A 19,782-nucleotide genomic window follows, 5' to 3' on the forward strand; every position below is an offset into this window, starting at 1 on the left:
TTTCAACAATGTTATATATTGGGCCAACACTGCTGCCATATAGTTCTCCAAACATATACATGCTACCCAGTGGCATATTTAGGTTTTGTTCTATCCTATGCACTCACAATTCTGCTGCCCCCTAATCCCTTTTTTGGTCATAATACACTTATATATACACACACACACACACACACAAAAATCATTTATCTTTATTTTCGTTGGTGCATTCATTCGTATTTTCATGACATATTCGTAGGTATTCTCTTCAACAAAGAAAACCATGAGAACTCAATTTGATAGTTGGAATTTGAAGTTTTTTTAAAATTTGTACCCTGAATCATGAAAGAATATTTTTTCGTTTCCTTCATGTCCATTTAAGCTTCTAAAGTCTCCTTTTTTATTTACAAATTGGTTCCTCTCTGTTCAACTTTCATCTTGCACTCTTTTTTTCTCTCTTTGCTGTGGCCATTTGATCTTAGGATCTAGGGCAGCCTCTTAAAGGAACACTCAAGTCAAAATTAAACTTTCATTATTCAGATAGAGCAGGCAATTTGAAACAACTTTCCAATTTACTTCCATTAAAAACAAGTGCACAGTTTTTTTTATATTTAAACTTTTTGAGTTACCAGTTCCCAATGAGCATTTGCAAGAATTCACAGAATAAGCGTATATGCATTTGTGATTGGCTAATGACTGTCACATGGTACAGGGGGAAGGGAAATAGAAAGAAAATTTACTATTCATTTGAAGTTCAGACTAAGTGCTATTGCATTGTCTTGTTATCTTGCATTTGTTGATTATGCAAATCAACTGTGTTGACTGGCCCTTAAAGATAGAATTGACAAAAGTTCATTAAGATTCTGAATGAGAACTGTAAGTTACCTCACAGCAGTCCATGAAGGAGCGCTGACTACAATGTGGTGGGAGTTCTGTATCTTGCTACATAAGTGTTAAAGGGACAAATGGCAGCTTCACAAACTTAAAGAGAAAGTCAACACCAAAATTGTTATTGTTTAAAAAGATAGATAACGCCTTTGCTACTCATTCCCCAGTCTTGCACAACCAACATTGTTATACTAATATACTTTATAACCTTTAAACCTCTAAATTTCCTCCTGTCTAAGTCACTAAAGATAGCCTCTTATCACATGCTTTTTTATTAGTTTTTCACAACAGGGAAGTGCTAGTTCATGTGAGTCACATAGATAACATTGTGCTCACACCAGTGGGTTGTGGCAGACACTGCACTTAGTGTATAAAATGAAAGTCAATAGATAATAAATAAAAAGTCATGTGATCAAGGGGCTGTCAGAAAAGGCTTAGATACAAGGTAATCACAGAGGTTAAACATATATTAATATAACCATGTTGGTTATGCAAAACTGGGGAATGGGTAATAAAGGGACTATCTATCTTTTTAAACAATAAAACATTCTGAGTTTACTGTCCCTTTAACTCTGCCATACTGTATATAAGTCCCTGTTTGGCCTCAACAGAAATGATCAGATATGGAATATCAAAATGCTCAATTTTTTACTAACATAATCACCAATTTCTGTGGTTAACTTTCTACTCCATTAGGAAGCCCTGATTTGCTCTTCTACATGAGGCAAGTAGTGGGTGGAGTTAGCCTTAAGAAACTATTGCAGCAAACACAGTGTTAATGCATTCAAATTTTTTCAGTGTCAAATAGTATTTCAGTGTATTCCAAGGGGCATATTTATCAATGTGGGAGCGGACATGATAGGAAGTAGCGTATCATTGCACCAGCAGTTCTTGTGAAGCCTCTCCATTATTGATGTTGTATTTGTATTCAGTTCTGACCATTTAATGACGGAGTATTAATGGTATAATTTTAAAGGAACAATTTTTATTTCATGATCCATACAATTATAAAAAAGTTTCCAATTTACTGCTATCAAATTTGCTTCATTCTGATGGTATTTTTTGTTGAAAAGATACCTTGGTAGGTAGTGTGCACATACATCACAGGAAATAGTGTTGCCATCTAATGTTCTTAGAAATGTATAGCATTCTTTCAAAACGGCTGCATACATGTGCACGCTCCTGAACTGAATGCCCTTCTTTTCAACAAAGGATACCTATAGAACAAACAAAATTTGATAATAGAAGTAAATTGAAAAGTTGTTTAATATTGTTTGTTTTATCTGAATCATGTAAAAAAAATGGTTTTTTTTGTGTCCCTGTAATAATATCTCATACATATACAGCCAGTATATTACTCATATTTATAAACCTCTATAGGCTATGCGGTTTTCAAATTGTACAACAAGCTGTGTATGTGTGTACAGTTTCCCCAGGGCAATTGCTATGTCACACAGCATTAACAATACATCTCCAGTTCATAGACTTACAAGTCCTGGAAATTTCCTCTCTACTTCCCAACTTGTAAGAGATTACAGAAGATGAGCACTCAATGAGGCCATGTCCTATATTTAATGGTAAATTGACTTGCACTTTCACCCATGAATAGTAAATTATGCTTAGCTTTTTCCACTCCTGTTCTATGTAATAAAATATAGAGTTTAAAATCTGGAAACTAAATGGCTTCTAGAACCTTTTTATATATATATGTAATATTGTTCTCAGGAATGCAGTGGCTGGTTTGGTATGTTGACTATGTTGGATGCAGATGCTCTGTTACTGACTAATCCAAAATCTGTCTACAGTACTTTTTCATTATGAATGTTTGTTAAATTCAAACTATGCTGTAGGAGACAATATGGGCTTCTTGGAAGTAGCATAGCACCCTGTGGATTTATCATCTGCCTAAAATACCAACCTCTAACAGAGCAGCACCCGGAGAATATGTAAAATGTTCAAAGCAAAACAATTACATTGTACAGTACTTGAATAAATATAATGGACAGCCATAATTTTACTACTAAACATAAACTGCATTTAAATTAGAAATAAAGTGCATGTGTAAAATTAATATATTTTTTGAATGTTGTGAGTGTGAATATTATATTTTATCTTTTATGGTTCTTTGAGCTGAATAGAGCAGATGGAGTATATCACTGCCAGAACAGTGACTCAAGGGCCACATCCTTCCCACCAAGGGTTTTTCTGTGGTCCTCAGCAGTAAACAGACATCACTATTTTGTTATTGAAAAAGCCCTTCCACGTTTCTAATTAATTAATGAAACATGACTATTTTTACCAAATTTTGTCAATTTTACTTTTATATAAAGTTAAATTAAATGAATTTATTTTTAATTGCCTAAGCAATTTTTTAATAAATAATATGATTGCAGTCTAGTTTAAGGCATTATCTTTAGTACAAGTGTATTTCTTTATGTGACCATTCCTGCCACTAATAAAGGAACTCCCCCGAAAAAATAAAAAAAATAGCTACACCCGGTGTATATCTTATTGCTTTTGTAATTCTTTAATGTGAGTGTTCTTCAAAATGCTCAGATAGCTGTTTGGAGAATCTGTGAATAAGCTGAGAGATTGTGGAGCTCATGTGCATATCATTACCCAGGATGCCCTGCTCTAGCAGTAAACACTGGTAGTTCAGGTTTTTGTGTACAGATAGGCTATATACAATTTTTTTTTTGTTTCACTATTTTCATACTGGAGTTTTTTTTTAATTATCTCCTTAGTCAACCTGACTTGTTCTCGTTCTGGTTTGGATACATAAAAGCAAGAGGAACTGTATATTCCTTTAACATATGATATAGGGTTTCATATGTTTGGATTGGTCTAACCCAGCAGGATTCCATTTGTAAAGATAACCAAAATCAGAAGGTCTCCAAGTAATTTATCAGTTTTTCCATCACTAAATCTTAAGAATATATCATTACTGACAATGTCAGACACTGGTGTGCTGCTGGTGTCTCTAATTATCATTCTTATGGTACACAAGACAATGTGTCTCTGTTGTAAACAATACATCCGAATCAATTAGAAAGCATGTCAGCTACACTTGCAAAAGAGACTGCTAAAACATAAAGTAAATTTGTACTGAAAGTATTAATTAAACTGTGTATGTATAATGCATAAGATCCCAACAATATATTCAGTCAGCCTACATCTATGGATAATAAAGTGAGGGTAATTAAATATATATCAGTCTTAGAAGCTCATTTGGCATCAGTTTGTGTTTTTTTATAGAAGATATACAAGTATTTTTAATATAGATATATGTATAAAAACCATATAAAATATTTTTTAAAAATGTTGTATGTGAATGTATGATTATATTATCCCAGGTTCCAAATTGTTTTTTCCCCACAATTCCTAATATAATAATACTCAGTTTTCTTTATTTGTTCTCTCCTAGGTAATACTTACACCAACTCCAAACAGTTCCAAATCACCAGAACTACATAAAATGGTAGTTCCTAAAAATAGCCAAGACACAGATCTGAAGATAAAACTGGCAGTAAGAATGGACAAGCCGGCTCATATGAAACACTGTGGGTAAGGATGAGCTGAAATATTTCATTGGCTGTTTATTTTTTATTTATTTTTTACATTTAATTAGAAATGTTATCTTGTATGATATTACGCCTGACCTTACTCTTAATATGTAATGGTTAGCCATAATTTTGCATGAAAGTAATGTCTCATAATGAAATCTACTATAAATTACAGGTTCCTCCATATTTTTAATTTCTATTTTGGTTTTAGTGGAAGATTATTGTTATTTTTTGTTTAGAAAGTTGTTTTTTGTGTGAAAAGGCAATGATCGAGGGGCATTTGATATTTGATAGTTTTTACTAGTAAATATACATTTGCGTTTTAACAGTATATTTTTTTTAAATGATTGTTATTAGTTAGAGGGGACATTAGACACTAAAAATATGCTAAATATAATTAGACTTTCTATAATATACAGATATATTATTTTAGAACACAATTAGTTGTTTAAATATAAATAAGTAGCTAATTGGACTGCAAATTAAAGGTATTTCAATATATATATTGGTTATGGCAGAAGAATCTTGTCTCCATTCAAACCATAGGGGCCCATTTAACAAGCTCCGTAGGGAACTTGAGGGCCCGTGTTTCTGGCGAGTCTTCAGACTCGCTAGAAACAGCAGTTATGAAGCAGCGGTCTAAAGACCGCTGCCCCATAACCCTGTCCGTATGCTGTGAGCAGGCGGACATGAATCGCCAGAAATCAACCTGATCGAGTACGATCGGGTTGATTGACACCCCCCTGCTGGCGGCCCATTGGCCGCGAGTCTGCAGGGGGCGGCTTTGCACCAGCAGCTCTTGTGAGCTGCTGGTGCAATGGTGAATAAGGAGAGCGTATTGCTCTTCGTATTCAGCGAGGTCTTGCGGACCTGATCCGCACTGTCGGATCAGGTCCGCAAGACCTTTAATAAATAGGAGCCATAGTCTTTGTAGTAAATAACAGAAATGCTTATAGTCTCCAAAACATAAAAACAGAATCAATTTATTTTATCTCTATGTATGTAGCATTTATGAATTCATCTTATCCTGTTTCCCTGTGGTGTTTCTATTTATTTATTTATTTAAGCTTGCTTTAGTCCCACCTTGATAACCTATAGTATCCATTGCTCTTGATTCTTTGGCTTTGCTATCGATTTATATATTGTCTAGCACTCCTGATTTTACAATTTAGAAATATATAGTAATAGCTATATAAAGTTACGTATTAGAAATTAATAAAACTAGTTTACATCTTCTACAGCATGGCATGCTCATTAATGCATTTTACAGATATACATGAATAATTAGCTCACAATTAAGGGGACACACAAGTGATAAAAGTGTGCACATGACGGTATATGAAAAAAAAATAAAGAAAAATCATAGGAGCCATCAATGGAACACAACCGTGTGAATCAAATGAAGGTACAGCAATTATGTTTTGTTGTTAGACAAAGCCTATAAAACATCTGGAGGGGCTCCTATAGAAAGAGGGCCAGTGGATTTGGCGTCTTGATACACTTACAGGGATTTTGATTTAAATCCAGTTTCGTAATTCTTTTACTCATGGTGCAGTTCTATCTAACAATACATTTTGTACTATATATACTTTGCTTCATGCATTGTTATTTAATGCATGTGGATAATATATTCTTTAATTGAAATTTTTATTTTGTATAAGATTTTTTTTTGGGGGGGGGATTTGTTTTAGTAATTTCTTACCATGTTGTGTGAGTACTCATGCAGCAGGAGTATAATATGTAAGTGGTCTTGAGTAGAGGACAGGAGCTTTTTTTTATTACTTTCCCATGTGTATATATCTGTTCAATTTTCCCTCTGGACAGATAATATTAAGCAAATAGCCTTATCAGAAATAATATTTTCCTTCTTAATATGAGGAGAGTCCACAGCTGCATTCCTTACTTGTAGGAAATACAGAACCTGGCCACCAGGAGGAGGCAAAGACAACCCAGACAAAGGCTTAAATATCTCCCCTACTCCCCTCATCCCCCAGTCATTCTTTGCCTTTCGTCACAGGAAGTTGGCAGAGAAGTGTCAGAAGATTTCGGATTAGTTCCTTATGGAGGGTAGTACCCTTCAAGATGGGACTGGAGTTTTAAGTAGTCTTGTCAGCCTCTCAGTGAGAGCATTGATGAAAGTTAGAGTCTGGAGATGCAGGGAGAGTCTTTCTGCGAATCCATCTAGACTCATATTAACAGCTCCTTAAGCAATCAGCGTTGAAGAGTTTCGCTGCCTGCTTTCTTCACTCAAGTCCATGTCAGAAGCGCTGCTACAATCTGTCAAACTTGAAGTGACCGTGTCACTGTTCCACGGCATAGATTCCGGTAAGATTGTTTCATTATTTTACACACATGTTAACGATAGAAGACAAGGTCACAGTGGGACTTCTTATCTTTATGGGTTAATATCTCCTGAGGGAAATTATTGAACAGTGTTTTTTTTTAAATCATATTTGTTATGTGATTTCGACTGCTTATGTGTAAGAACGTTGGGCTCTTAGGCTGATACGGAACGTACAGATTATTTTCATTTTGAGAGCTGCGCAGTTTCTTTATATTAAGATGGCACGCTTAAGCCCTTGGCAGGGTTTGGCATGGGCTTGGCATGGTGCTCATGCAGGACCTAGCCCTTGGCAGGGCTAGGTCCTGCATGAGCACCATGTGACCGGGAGTGGTCACGTTTTTTTCCCTGCTTGTGATTCCTGACCGGGTGTCTGCGGAGAGGAGCATCTTCTCTATCTATCAGGGTCATAGGAGGTGGTGAGTGCCCCAGCCATTGGGGGTTTAAGGTGCCAGTTGCTTTTTTCCTTTCCCTAATTTGATATAGACGAGTTATGGAGGATTCTGATATTTTAGAGGGGTATGCCTCCGATACAGAATTTGATACCTGTGTATATTGTGAGGAGAGATACAACAAAGGTTTTTTTTGGTTAAGCACACCACAAAAGGACTGTTTAATCTTAACATACATATTGTGGGAGTGCTACCAAAGTGACCAAAACAATTACAAAACAACAAAAAATATTGGTGCACATCCAACCACTTAAGTCCACTCTTTCATGGCATATTTGTATATGCTTCTGTCTGCCAAATATACTTACATAGCTGCTAATAAGGATAAACATCTCGCAATAATATGAGCTTATATTTGTGCTGCAAAAACAAATATACTTCTATCTGCTAAATATACTTACATAGTTCAAATAAAATTGGGATTAACATCTCGCAATAATATTGACTTATATTTATGCTGCAAAAAAATTTTTTTGCTTTAAAAAAATGCCTTTAAATGAAATGGGATTTTAGTCACACAATATGATAATATTCTGCTAAGCCAGTCACCACTTCAAGGTGTCCCATAAAGACTGGTCCTAACACTAACCAATTTCCACACTGCAGCAAGTCATGTCTACACAGTGTGAAGCTTTCTAGCTTATTAAGTATATTTATCTGGAACACACCTGGGCTGGGTGGCGTGCATTAACCAAAGGGGTTATGCAGGGGTTAAGGAGTTTCGTTTTCGCCTTGGATTGTTCTGGCAGATACGTTGTATCTTAGATGACAGGCAGGACCTGTTGTGGTTGCTAGTTGGGTTGGCTTCTTATTTCTATACAAGAGAAGGAGTTATTTTCTAGATTTCCGGTCCAGGTACAGCAGGCCCATCTATCCTTGTTAACAGGCTGGACCTGTTTAGGTATTATCTGGATTGGGTGTTTGATACTGTATCATATGGATCTAGGGGTTCTAGAGGACGGAACTAGGCTTTTTTTCTGGGCAATTGTCTTCTCAGAGAAAGTGAAGTTTGTCATTTGGAGTCATTGTCCTGGTATCTATCGCACTGTGGGGATTTTTTCCTCCACTGGTGGTGCATGCCCTAATAGGGGGATGGTCTTTCCATCCTAATTGGGTTCTATGATTTTTAAGCATAGCTTATTAGTTCTTATTTTCATTGGAGAATGTAAGGTTCTCCCTTCCATTTGATAGGAAGAAGGATGTCTTTCCTGGTTCATCCTTTTTGAGCAAATCCGGTTCTTAGGAACCATATCTTATAGTAAACCTCGTTCTGATCCTAGGTTTCCTTCTTGGAATCTGGAGGTTAAGGTGGCAGTATCCTGCTTACAATTTTTACAGTAGTTCCCGGGTCTCTTTTTTTATGGGTTTCTTACCTTCACCTGCTACTAGACCTTTTTGGGTTTTTCTCGTGTATTTTCGATCCTCAGAGTTGGATCTAGACTGGAGTTGCTGGTGTAGACACCAGGGTGGATCTTGGATGCTGTTTTGTCTTATGGAGAGGAATTTTTCCTGAGATCTTGCAAAATTTACCCTTCAGGTTATGCCCTCCAGTCCCCCTTCTGGTCTTCGTTGACACGGGGTGGAGAGTGATATACACAGCCGAGGCCGAGACTTTGGCATGGAGTTGGTGTATCTGTCTTAACAGACTTACATGGAATACCAGTTGGGGAAATCTATCCCAGTGTTCGTTCAGATCTCCCTGTTCTGAGAATTTTTCTCTTAAGCTCTTCCGGGGGGGTTTTGACCTTGTCGCTTCCTTGTTCTTGGGGAGAGAGTGTCCTAGGGAAGTCCATGGGTTGGGAGTTTTCTTCCAATTATTCCTTTGGTTACTCAGTGAGCATTCTGCTTGGAAGATTTGGTCTTCTGGGTTCATACCAGATGGGACCTCTCAGTGGGGAGATCTTATTTTGGAGAAGGTGAGTTCCTCCTGCTAAATGGGGGGTCTCATGTTTTATGGTGGGCAGAGGCCCACATCAGCTCATTGACAGCGACCCTCTCTATGAGCGTACTCCTCAGGATCCGATGTCTCCTACCATCATTCCCTTCTCAAATGTTTGTATCTGATGGGGAAGACCATCAAGATTTCAAGGCGTGAGTGTTGGCTCCACCGCTTCTGTACCAGGTGGGTTTGAACCCAGGTGGGGCTCCGGCCTTTTCATCCAGAATATGCTAGACATCTAGCATTCTTTAGAGGTTTCTTTTTAACCTTCTCTTTCAGCCATGTCACGCTTTGTTGTGCATGGTCCGATCCTAGCAGGAGCAGGCGTCTGTGTGACGGTTTGCTCCGTTTATATCTAAGAGTTGTATCGCAGTTTAGGGGCTTCGCCTCCATGGACCTTGTTACAGGGATTTGCTGGAGCAGGGTCCTTGTGTTCATCACAATCTGGATTCTCTGATGCTGACTGCGTGGAATTGAATGCTTAGTCTTAGCCATGAGAGTTTTTTCGGAAAGGATTGTTGATACTCTCATTTTAGCTCATAAGCCAGTGTATCGTTGCATCCATTATAAGGGGTGCAGGACCTATTTTGTCTGGTATGAAGAGCGGGGATTCCCCTGGCAAAAGGCCAGGTTTTCCAGGATCCTTTCTCTGGGATGCTCTGGACAAGGGCTTTTTCGGTTGGCTCCTTTAGGAGACAGATTTTGACCCTATCTGTTTTACTGCTCGAGAGATCCACAGAGCTTCCAGTTGTCCAGTCTTTGGTTCAGGCCTTGACTAGATCAGGTCTGTGTTTAGATCTAGTGCTCCTCTTGGAGTTTACATCTTGTTCTAAGTTTTGCAGAAGGCTCCGTTTGGGCTTATGCAGGATGTTGACATTAAAATATTCTGTCTTGGAAGGTTATTTTTCTACTGACTATTGCTTCGGCGCACAGAGTTTCTGAGCCTTGCATTGTGAGTTTCCTTACCTAGTTTTTCATGCGGCTAAGGCTGTTTTTCATACTGGGTTAGGTTTTCTTCCTATGGTTGTTTCAGATCACAACATCTGTAGTGTAGCTGTAGTGTAGCCCAAGACCAACCCCCACCCCCTCCCAGATCCCTTAGATTACTTTTTTGGGGCATTTCTTCCCCCCCTTCCTCCCATTTATACTTGATAATTTCTGTAGTGTAGCGGTTCCCACCCGCTCCCTCCCCGTGCACGTGCCCACCCGCCATCAGGATCGCTTCCAGCTGCTTTCCAAACTGAAGACGTACGCCATTCGTCCTCAGGCGTTAACTGTATTTTTTCTGAGGACGTATGGCGTACGTCCTCGGTCATTAAGGTGTTAAAGGGACATGAAACCCACATTTTTTATTTCATGATTTAGACAGAGCATACAATTGTAAACAGCTTTCCAATTTGCTTATTTTATTTAATTTGCTTCCTTCTCTTGTTATCCTTTGCTGAAAGGTTTATCTAGGTAAGCTCAGGAGCAGCAAAGAACCTAGGTTCTAGCTGCTGATTGGTGGCTGCATAAATATACTGATCGGCATTGGCTCACCCATGTGTTCAGTTAGAAACCAGAAGTGCATTGCTGCTCCTTCAACAAATGATACCAAGAGAATGAAGCAAATTTGATAATAGAAGTAAACTGGAAAGTTGTTTAAATGTATGTTCTACCTAAATCATGAAAGAAAATGTTTGGGTTTCGTGTCCCTTTAAGCATTGTAAGAAATGAACCACATCAGAAGGTACATTAGAAATATATACCACTTTTGATTCTCGTGAAGCAAAGAAGACTATTAGCAATTTAACGTTCAGTCAAAATGAAAACTTAACTAGCACATGAGAGAGTACAACAATGATTTTTAGGGAATATATTATACATATTTATTTCTATTTTTTTCTGCCATAATTGAGCATTATAGCTATTGATATCAAGCTCATTTTATGAAAGTATAGATAGCCCTAACCATTATAAGAGTCTGATTATATATAAAGGTAGAATATGACTGAAATCAAGTCTCAAATTGAGATTTAAGACTCATTAATAGAATGTCAGCCTGTAAAAAATTATGCTGGCTTACGGCAGCATTACTGTCATGCACTGGAAGGATAAAGCATGACTTTACCTATTTTCTCAGGAAAGTGCAGGGCAATCATAGCTACTGTATGTAGAAAATGTTGTAGGTGAGTCATAGAAAACAAATAACTTCGCTATTCCCTATACCTATTATATCAATTCACCAGACCCACAAGTTCTCCTTAAAGGGACAGTCAAGTCCAAAATAAACTTTCTTGTCATTTTAAACAACTTTCTAATTTACTTTTATCACCAATTTTGCTTTGTTCTCTTGGTATTCTTAGTTGAAACCTAGGAGGTTCATATGCTAATTTCTTAGACCTTGAAGGCCGCCTCTTTTATGAATGCAGTTTTTCACCACTAGAGGACGTTAGTTCATGTGTGTCATATAGATAACATTGAGCTCAGGCATGTGAAGTTACCTAGGAGTAAGCACTGATTGGCTAAAATGCAAGTCTGTCAAAAAAACTGAAATAAGGGGGCAGTTTGCAGAGGCGGAGATGCAAGGTAATCACAGATGTAAAAAGTGTATTATTATAACTGTGTTGGTTATGCAAAACTGGGGAATGGGTAATAAAAGGATTATCTATCTTTTTAAACAACAACATTTCTGGTGTTGACTCTCCCTTTAACAATATACTGTGTTTTGGAATAAGTATATCACAGTAACAAAATTATTAAGACATTAGAAAATGTATATATGGAACAAATCTATGTTAAACATAGTTTGTATAGGAACAAACCTTCATGCAACAATGTTTGACAGTTATCTAGTAGCCACTATCTGAGTCTTGGCCAAAGGATTTAGACACAACTTATGATAGAAAACAGACTAATCACAAAGTGTGTGTATTTGTGTGTGTGTATACATCTATATAATCGCCAGTTGTGCATGCATCCTCAAAGGAATGTTGGCTTCGCGGGCGGATTCTTTTGCCACCCTACCATTTTCGGAATCCACCTGGATGCAGCGTAGGCAAACTTGAAGCCTTAAAAAAAAAACAAAAAAAACCGTAACCGCCCATAAGAAATAAAAACATATAACTGCCCGCACAAAGTATAACAAAAAAAACTAACCTTGCGCACGAAGTATTAACAAGCACCTAAACCGTCAACCCCCACATCGCAAAACAATAAAGTAATGGAGTTGATGGAGTTCAATTTTACACATTTAAAGAAGCAGCTCAAAAGCGCTGTCCTTTTGAAGATGATCAATCATGGGACTTAACTCTGCATGAAGCTGCAAGTGAAATGATGCCTCGACTGCTTAGAGAGCTTTTTGCTCATATTTGTGCTTTAGCATCTCCACCAAATGATAAAGAGCTTTTTGAAAAGTACAAAGAAAAACTCTTTGAAGACTTTTCAAGACACCCTGGTCACACACCAGAGTGTCAAAATTGTTTCAATTATGCACTTAGAGATATTCAGGATATCTTGATTGTTAATGGCAAAAATTGTCAGGATTTTGGTTTACCAAATCCTCCAAACAATTTACCAGAAAATCCCAGAGACCTCTATGATGCTTCTTTTGAAAGTTATACTGGAGTCCAAATGAAGGCATCTTTTAATGATCTTCAAAGACAAAGTTTTGAAGAAATCATTGCTTCATCAGAAAATGACACTTTACCACAAAGGTGTTATTTGTTATTTGTTGAGGACATTTAGAGGAAATAGTGAGGTAGCATTACCAGTTGCTTCAACAGGTATTGCGGCAAATTTGCTTCAAGGTGGATGGACATACCACTCGCAGTTTAAGTTGCCAGTTCCTTTGTTGGACACTTCAACCTCTTCCATGAGGCAAACCTCTAATGATGCGCTACTGATCCATACAGCAAAGATTATTATTTGGGATGAATCTACCATGTCTTCCAGTGATGCACTCAGATGTGTCAACAAACTGCTCCAAGAGTTGATGCCACTATAACTCCACCCTTACATCCGTCCTTGACAATCTCGCCCCTCTTACCATAGCTCGGAAATCAAACACTCATCCTCAACCCTGGCATTCTCCTCTGACATGATATCTACGCAGATGTTCCCGTACTGCTGAGCGGCACTGGAGAAAATCTAGGAGTGCAACTGATTTTCAACATTACAAATTTATCTTGAACTCCTACTATTCTGCCCTTAATTTCCATAAGCAACATTACTTCTCTACTCTTATCTCTAATCTTTCTTCAAACCCAAAACGTTTGTTCTCCACTTTAATACCCTTCTCCGCCCTCCCCAACCTCCTAATACAACTTATCTGTCAGCTCAAGACTTTGCCAGCCACTTGAATAACAAAATCGACTCCATCAGAAATGAAATCAGCTCTCAACATAATTCCTTTCTCTCACCCCCTCAAATGCTCTCAATCAACCACAACCCACATAACCTTAAACTTAGCTCATTCTCCCCTGTCACTGAGGAAGAAGTTTTGGCACTTATACTGCGCTCTCACCTCACTACCTGTCCCCTTGACCCTATCCCCTCACAGCTACTCCCCTCCCTCTCTGCTACCCTCACCCCTATACTCACACACACTTTCAACCTCTCCCTCAGCACCGGTATATTTCCCTCATCGCTGAAACATGCACTGGTCACACCTATCCTCAAAAAACCTTCCCTTGATCCTACCTCCCCATCCAACTACCGCCCTATTTCCCTCCTCCCTCTTGCATCAAAGCTTCTCGAAAAACTAGTTTATGCACGCCTATCTCATTTCCTTACAATAAACTCCCTCCTTGACCCACTGCAATCTGGATTTTGTCCCCATCACTCCACAGGGACAGCAATTGTTAAGGTTACCAACAACCTACTTACAGCAAAATCAAAAGGCCACCTCTCTGCTTATCCTCCTTGATCTGCCCGCAGCCTTTGACACTGTTGACCACCCTCTTTTGCTCCAAACCCTCCAATCCTTTGGCATCTGTGACACAGCCCTCTTGTGGCTCTCTTCCTACCTGTCAAACCGTACCTTTAGTGTAGCCTTCTCTGGGGCCTCCTCTGCCCCGTCACCACTTTCTGTTGGAGTACCGCAAGGCTCTGTCTTCTGTCCCCTTCTCTTCTCATTCTACACGTCATCACTAGGTTCCCTAATAAAGTCCCACGGTTTACAATATCATTTGGTTGCCGACGACACCCAAATCTACTTCTCTGCTCCAGACCTATCTCCTTCCTTGCTAACCCGTGTCACTAACTGTCTTTCTCACATCTCTAACTGGATGTCCTCTCACTACCTCAAGCTAAATCTCTCCAAAACTGAGCTCCTTATTTTCCCCCCTTCTTCAAAACCCTCCACCCCCAATCTCTCTATAACTGTCGACAACTCCATCATTACCCTTACCCCGCATGCCCGATGTCTCTGGGTCACATTTGACTAAGATCTTTCTTTCACTCCTCACATTCAGTTCTTGGCTAAAGCCTGCCGCTTCCACCTTAAAAACATCTCTAAAATTAGACACTTCCTTACACAAGACACAACTAAGATTTTAATCCACTCTCTCATTCTTTCCTACTCTCCTCTTCTCTTGTCACCTCATCACACTCCCATTTACAGGACTTCTCCAGACTGGCTCCCATCTTGTGGAACTCTCTGCCTCACTCCACAAGACTCTCTTCTAGTTTTAAAAGCTTCAAGTGCTCCCTAAAGACTCTACTGTTCAGGGATGCATACAACCTACACTAACCTTTCCTAATACCAGTTCCTCTCCTCCATTGCTATCCCCTGAACCCCCTTAGCATGTAAGCCTAAGAGTCCAGCTGTTTGTAGATCACCTTCTTAAGAGCTGACTACAACAGTGCAACTCTTGGCAGGGCCCTCTACCCATTTGATCCCTATAATTGTTTTGTTGTACTCCCCCTTTGTTTATAGTGCTGCAGAATCTGTTGGTGCTCTACAAATAGCCGATAATAATAATTTTAATAATAACAACAAACCTTTTGGAGGAAAAACAATTCTGCTCGGAGGTGATTTCAGACAAACTCTTCCTGTTGTTGCACATGGAAGTAGACCAGCAATAGTTGAAGCCAGCATAAAATTCAATCCACTCTGGCATAAGTTTAAGCTTTTAAAGCTGACAAATAATGTAAGATCTGTTGATCCTGAGTTTAGCTCTTGGCTTCTAAAGCTTGGAGATGGAATACTCGCAAACGAGCATGGCTTTCATGAAGATATCTTTGAAATTCCATCTCAAATTATCTGCAAAGACTCCATTGTAAACGATATTTTTGGTGAACAGTTAAAATATTCTGATGCACTGATGTTCGAGCCGGAATTGGGTAAGTGCTCTTATTGAAAGGTCCTGGACAGATCGGGAGAGCTGACTTGCGGTCAAATGACTGATCCTTATGGGAAATAGGATAAAGACCCGCCAACTACAACCCTCAGACTCCTTATCTGATCGTGCCTATACTTGTACAGGCTGTAGTCCCCTGCAAGGTGCACGCAGACCCCAGCTGTGTTCATGCTCAGAGTTTTACTCGGGACCGCTGTGGAAGCGGGCATAGGCTGATGGAACCTATAAGTATTATCATCCAGCAGAACATGCCACTTATTGCATTATGCTACTGAGTGCTAATGTTTTATTTTTTTTTTATTTTTATTTTTTGGTTATATTCCCTTTTTCTGCTCCTTCATTTTACTTTCATATTCCCTGAATTCCTGTTGTGTAACTAATCTGACATTTACTTTTATTTATACACCTTATACTGACCTTTTTACCACACCACGCTATTAGAACTAACTCAGACTCGTATGCTCCACAGTCTGCCTGTTCCTGTTTGGACTAAACATCCCTTAATAATGAGTAATTAAGCTATCACCAGAAGGATATCCATGACGGCAGATTTTGTTTCTCGTGTGTCAAGCTATTTATTGTGACTCATCTTGTTAAGTTTATGTCTCATATATATTAGCTTGGTGTTGTAATACACTAAAAACTTCTTTATATAGTTAGGTTTAACACTATGAAGTCTATCATGTTATTACTGTACATAATGGTTTATATGGCCTTCTGCATACAGAGGTCACTCAGCTTATGTATGTTACCATTTTTTGATCTAGCTATTTCCCCTATATAGCTAAGTATGTGTACTTTTCTGCGATCAATGCTCCTTAGGAAGGTCTAGATTATAATAGCAAACATAAATGTTATGAGTGAAGAAAGCCCCCCCTCTTGGTAGAATTATCTAATTTTTGCTACTTCAGACACAAGCATTTATATGATAGGTCTTTTCCTTACACTTCACTCTCTAATACTGTTTACGAATTACAGGTCCAATTCAGCCCAAGCATAGTATGTAGTTTATCTGATCACTCTAATACATACATATTTGCAGTTTAATAGGCTTGGTTAATAAGGGTATTCTATATATGGTTGAATGACTGTTCTCCTAGGACATTCAACATAATGCAGTTACAATATGTACATTTAAGTAGCCAGCTCTAGAATTAGCTATGCTTGTTACTCCAAAAATATTAAGTTTATTGAATGGTGTACTCTTAAGTTAGTTGATTTAATCTATTCATACAAATCTTCTTACTCTCTCTCCAGGAACCTAGCTTATATAATTTTATATATGGTGCATCCAAATATGTGTGTATATGTGTGTATGCGTTTGTATGCGTATGTGTGTGTAGGTGTATATCTATCGATGTATAAGTATATGTCTGTGTATGTGCATGCACACACTCACCAGTGACTACGCTATGACCTCAAGAGCAGGGATACCTATGAGCAGTCCAACCTTCTGGTGATAACATGTGCCATTAGCAAGGTTAATTATGTTTAAAGGCAATTAAATATGAGATATCTGTATAGAACTAAACATTAGCTTGTAATATGTATAAAGCCTTGATCCTCTCAGTCTCTATAGGATTAGACAGACGTCCCTATCATGTCTTTAAGGATTTGAGCTCTAATATGCACCTAGAAGAGTGGTAAGCCACCGTGATAGCAGTTTATGGCTCTATATATACTCAAGACTTCTTTTGGTGATGTAGCTAATTTTCTTATATTTAACATGCCTAATATTTACAGTGATATACTACTGGGTTAGCGGCCGGGACTGTAGTGTATCATCGCTTATTATTTGTAGGGCAATGCTAGATAATACTAACAGTGAAATAACTCAGTCACTACGCATCATAAGGAGCATTACATATAATATCTAATGGATGCTAGAACACCGTTATATCTAGGGCTCTCTAAGTGTATCATACGTATCATACGCAATGGACAAGCCCTATTTAGATATTTATTATACCTTAAATTAGCTATGTCCCTCCCTAGTAGTCATTTAAACAGTAAGTCATTCCTTTGGAGTCCACCTCTATAACTATATAACATGACTTTCATTCACTCCCTCCACATTACTATTCTGGCATCCTATATAGCTCCGTCCCTCATCCCCTCCCCTACTCCACTTAGAGCGGCTCTTGCCCGCTGGACTTCCTTTCCCCCTTCCTCGCTAATCTGGTCCAAAAGCGGCCAAACAAAATCTGACCCACACTTGCCCCAATTTTATTTCATGAATGTTCTTTAAAGCAGGGTAGGAAGCATATTTCCTATTAATATAATATAAAACTGAGGTTCCATTATTCTTTACTGACATACTGGTTATCCTTATCTTGCAATATCACTTTCATCTACTTGTTACTTGGTCAAATTTCTTTATCTACATACTTGCAGTGTGAATACTAGATATAGAAGTATATTTTATAGTCATTGTATGTATATTCCTATGGTGACGCACAGAATCTATGCCTAGAGCTCTTATATCTCGACTTCTTTGCTCAGTTCTTGTGTTAATAATGTATGTCTCGATGCTATGTTATCATTGTCATTAGATGCACATTTGTGTAATATTTCTTACAATCTCAATAAAAATATTTAAAAAAATAAAAAATAAAAATATTCTGATGCTTTTAAGATTGCCAAAATGACAATTTTATGTCCAAAAAATAGTGATGTTGACAAGATCAATGAAGAAGTTCTTAGTTTGTTAGAAGGTGAAACCTCTACTTATTTAAGCATTGATTCTATTGATGATGAATCACAGGAAGACAGAGATAATTACCCAGATGAGTTAAATGAATTGGCTCCTTCTGGAATGGCAGTTTATAAACTCAATCTTAAAATTGGCAGTATTATTATGCTTTTGCATAACCTTAATACTAAGAGAGGTCTAACAGGTACTGCTGAAGGGCAAAATATTTTTATTCCTCAAATAGACTTAGCCCCAAGTAATACAGAACTTCCTTTTATATTACGAAGAAGACAATTTCCAGTTAAATTGGCATTCACTATGACTATTAACAAGTCTCAAGGTCAAACTTTAGATAGAGTTGGCATATATTTGCCTGAACCTGTTTTCAGCCATGGTCAGCTATATGTAGCTTTTTCTCGAGTAAAAAGCTCTGCTGATGTAAAAGTTAGTCATAGATGGACAAGGACAAGGCTACTTATTAACAGGAAGTGATGCCTGTTTTACAAAAAATGTGGTCTACAAAGAAATATACTCAAAGTAGACATAATTAGAAGAGCATCAATTTTGGATTTATTTAGGACAGCAGTCCGTCCAAATAGGGTGTCACTATACCTGTAGCTTAAATATATAAATATATATGATATATAATATATATAAAATATTTTTGATATATTTATGACAGCAGTCCGTAAAAATACAGTGTTGTAGCTTAAATATTTATATAAAGTTATCAAATAGGCTGTTAATTTATATAAAGTTACCAAATAGGCTGTTGCTACATCTGTAGCTTAATAAATAAATAGACTGCCCTCTGGGCAGGCTTATCGCCAAGTATATGTATATATATATATATATATATATATATATATATATATATATATATATGTATGTGCGTGTACAGATGTATTTGTGTTTTACTGTATATTTACTGTACATATTTCACATTTCAATGTTCTTCACTTACAGGATAATGTTCTTTTACTTGTAAATACATATTTTTATATATATATCTGTATACATGAACAATATTATATATATATATATATATATATATATATATATATATATACAGAGAGAGAGAGAGAGAGATTTAATTAAGTATATAATTTTCTATGAAAAAGATACATTTTTACTAAACATACTGTAAAATGTTAAAAATAATCCATAGAATATATCTATTTTTTACAGTATGTATAATTATTAATAATTACATTTAATATTTCAATAACACTTCTTAAGATAACTAAGCTTCCGTGTGTGCTAACCCAAAAATCTAAATCTAAATCGTGATACCTGAAGCGCAAAATGCATATTTTACATTCCTATGTTCTTCAGATAGAAAATAATTATTAAAAATACAGGTATATTTCTGTATATAACTGATAATGTTTATGTAAAATACATATCTATACCTGTATATCTAAAGGAATAGATTTACAGGTGTAAGTATATATATATATATATATATATATATATATATATATATATATATATATATATATAAAAGGGGGTTTCTTCAGTATGCAAATAACATTAGAATGTGAAAAAAATGTATAACTCCTGTCGGGTAAGTAAGGATGTTTTTGT

The 19,782-nt window shown here is 37.3% G+C and overlaps 1 protein-coding gene across 3 annotated transcripts in view; it reads left to right on the plus strand.

Moving 5' to 3' along the window:
• Positions 1 to 19,782, plus strand: part of CADPS2 (calcium dependent secretion activator 2) — a 1,413,577-nt gene that overhangs the window by 455,963 nt on the left and 937,832 nt on the right. For all 3 annotated transcript variants that reach the window (XM_053716670.1, XM_053716668.1, XM_053716669.1), the window contains exon 8: positions 4,292 to 4,431. In XM_053716670.1, the coding sequence (XP_053572645.1) occupies positions 4,292 to 4,431 (140 nt within the window). The remainder of the gene's footprint in view (positions 1 to 4,291; positions 4,432 to 19,782) is intronic.

Source organism: Bombina bombina, chromosome 6 (assembly GCF_027579735.1).
Source record: "Bombina bombina isolate aBomBom1 chromosome 6, aBomBom1.pri, whole genome shotgun sequence".
NCBI lineage: Eukaryota > Metazoa > Chordata > Amphibia > Anura > Bombinatoridae > Bombina > Bombina bombina.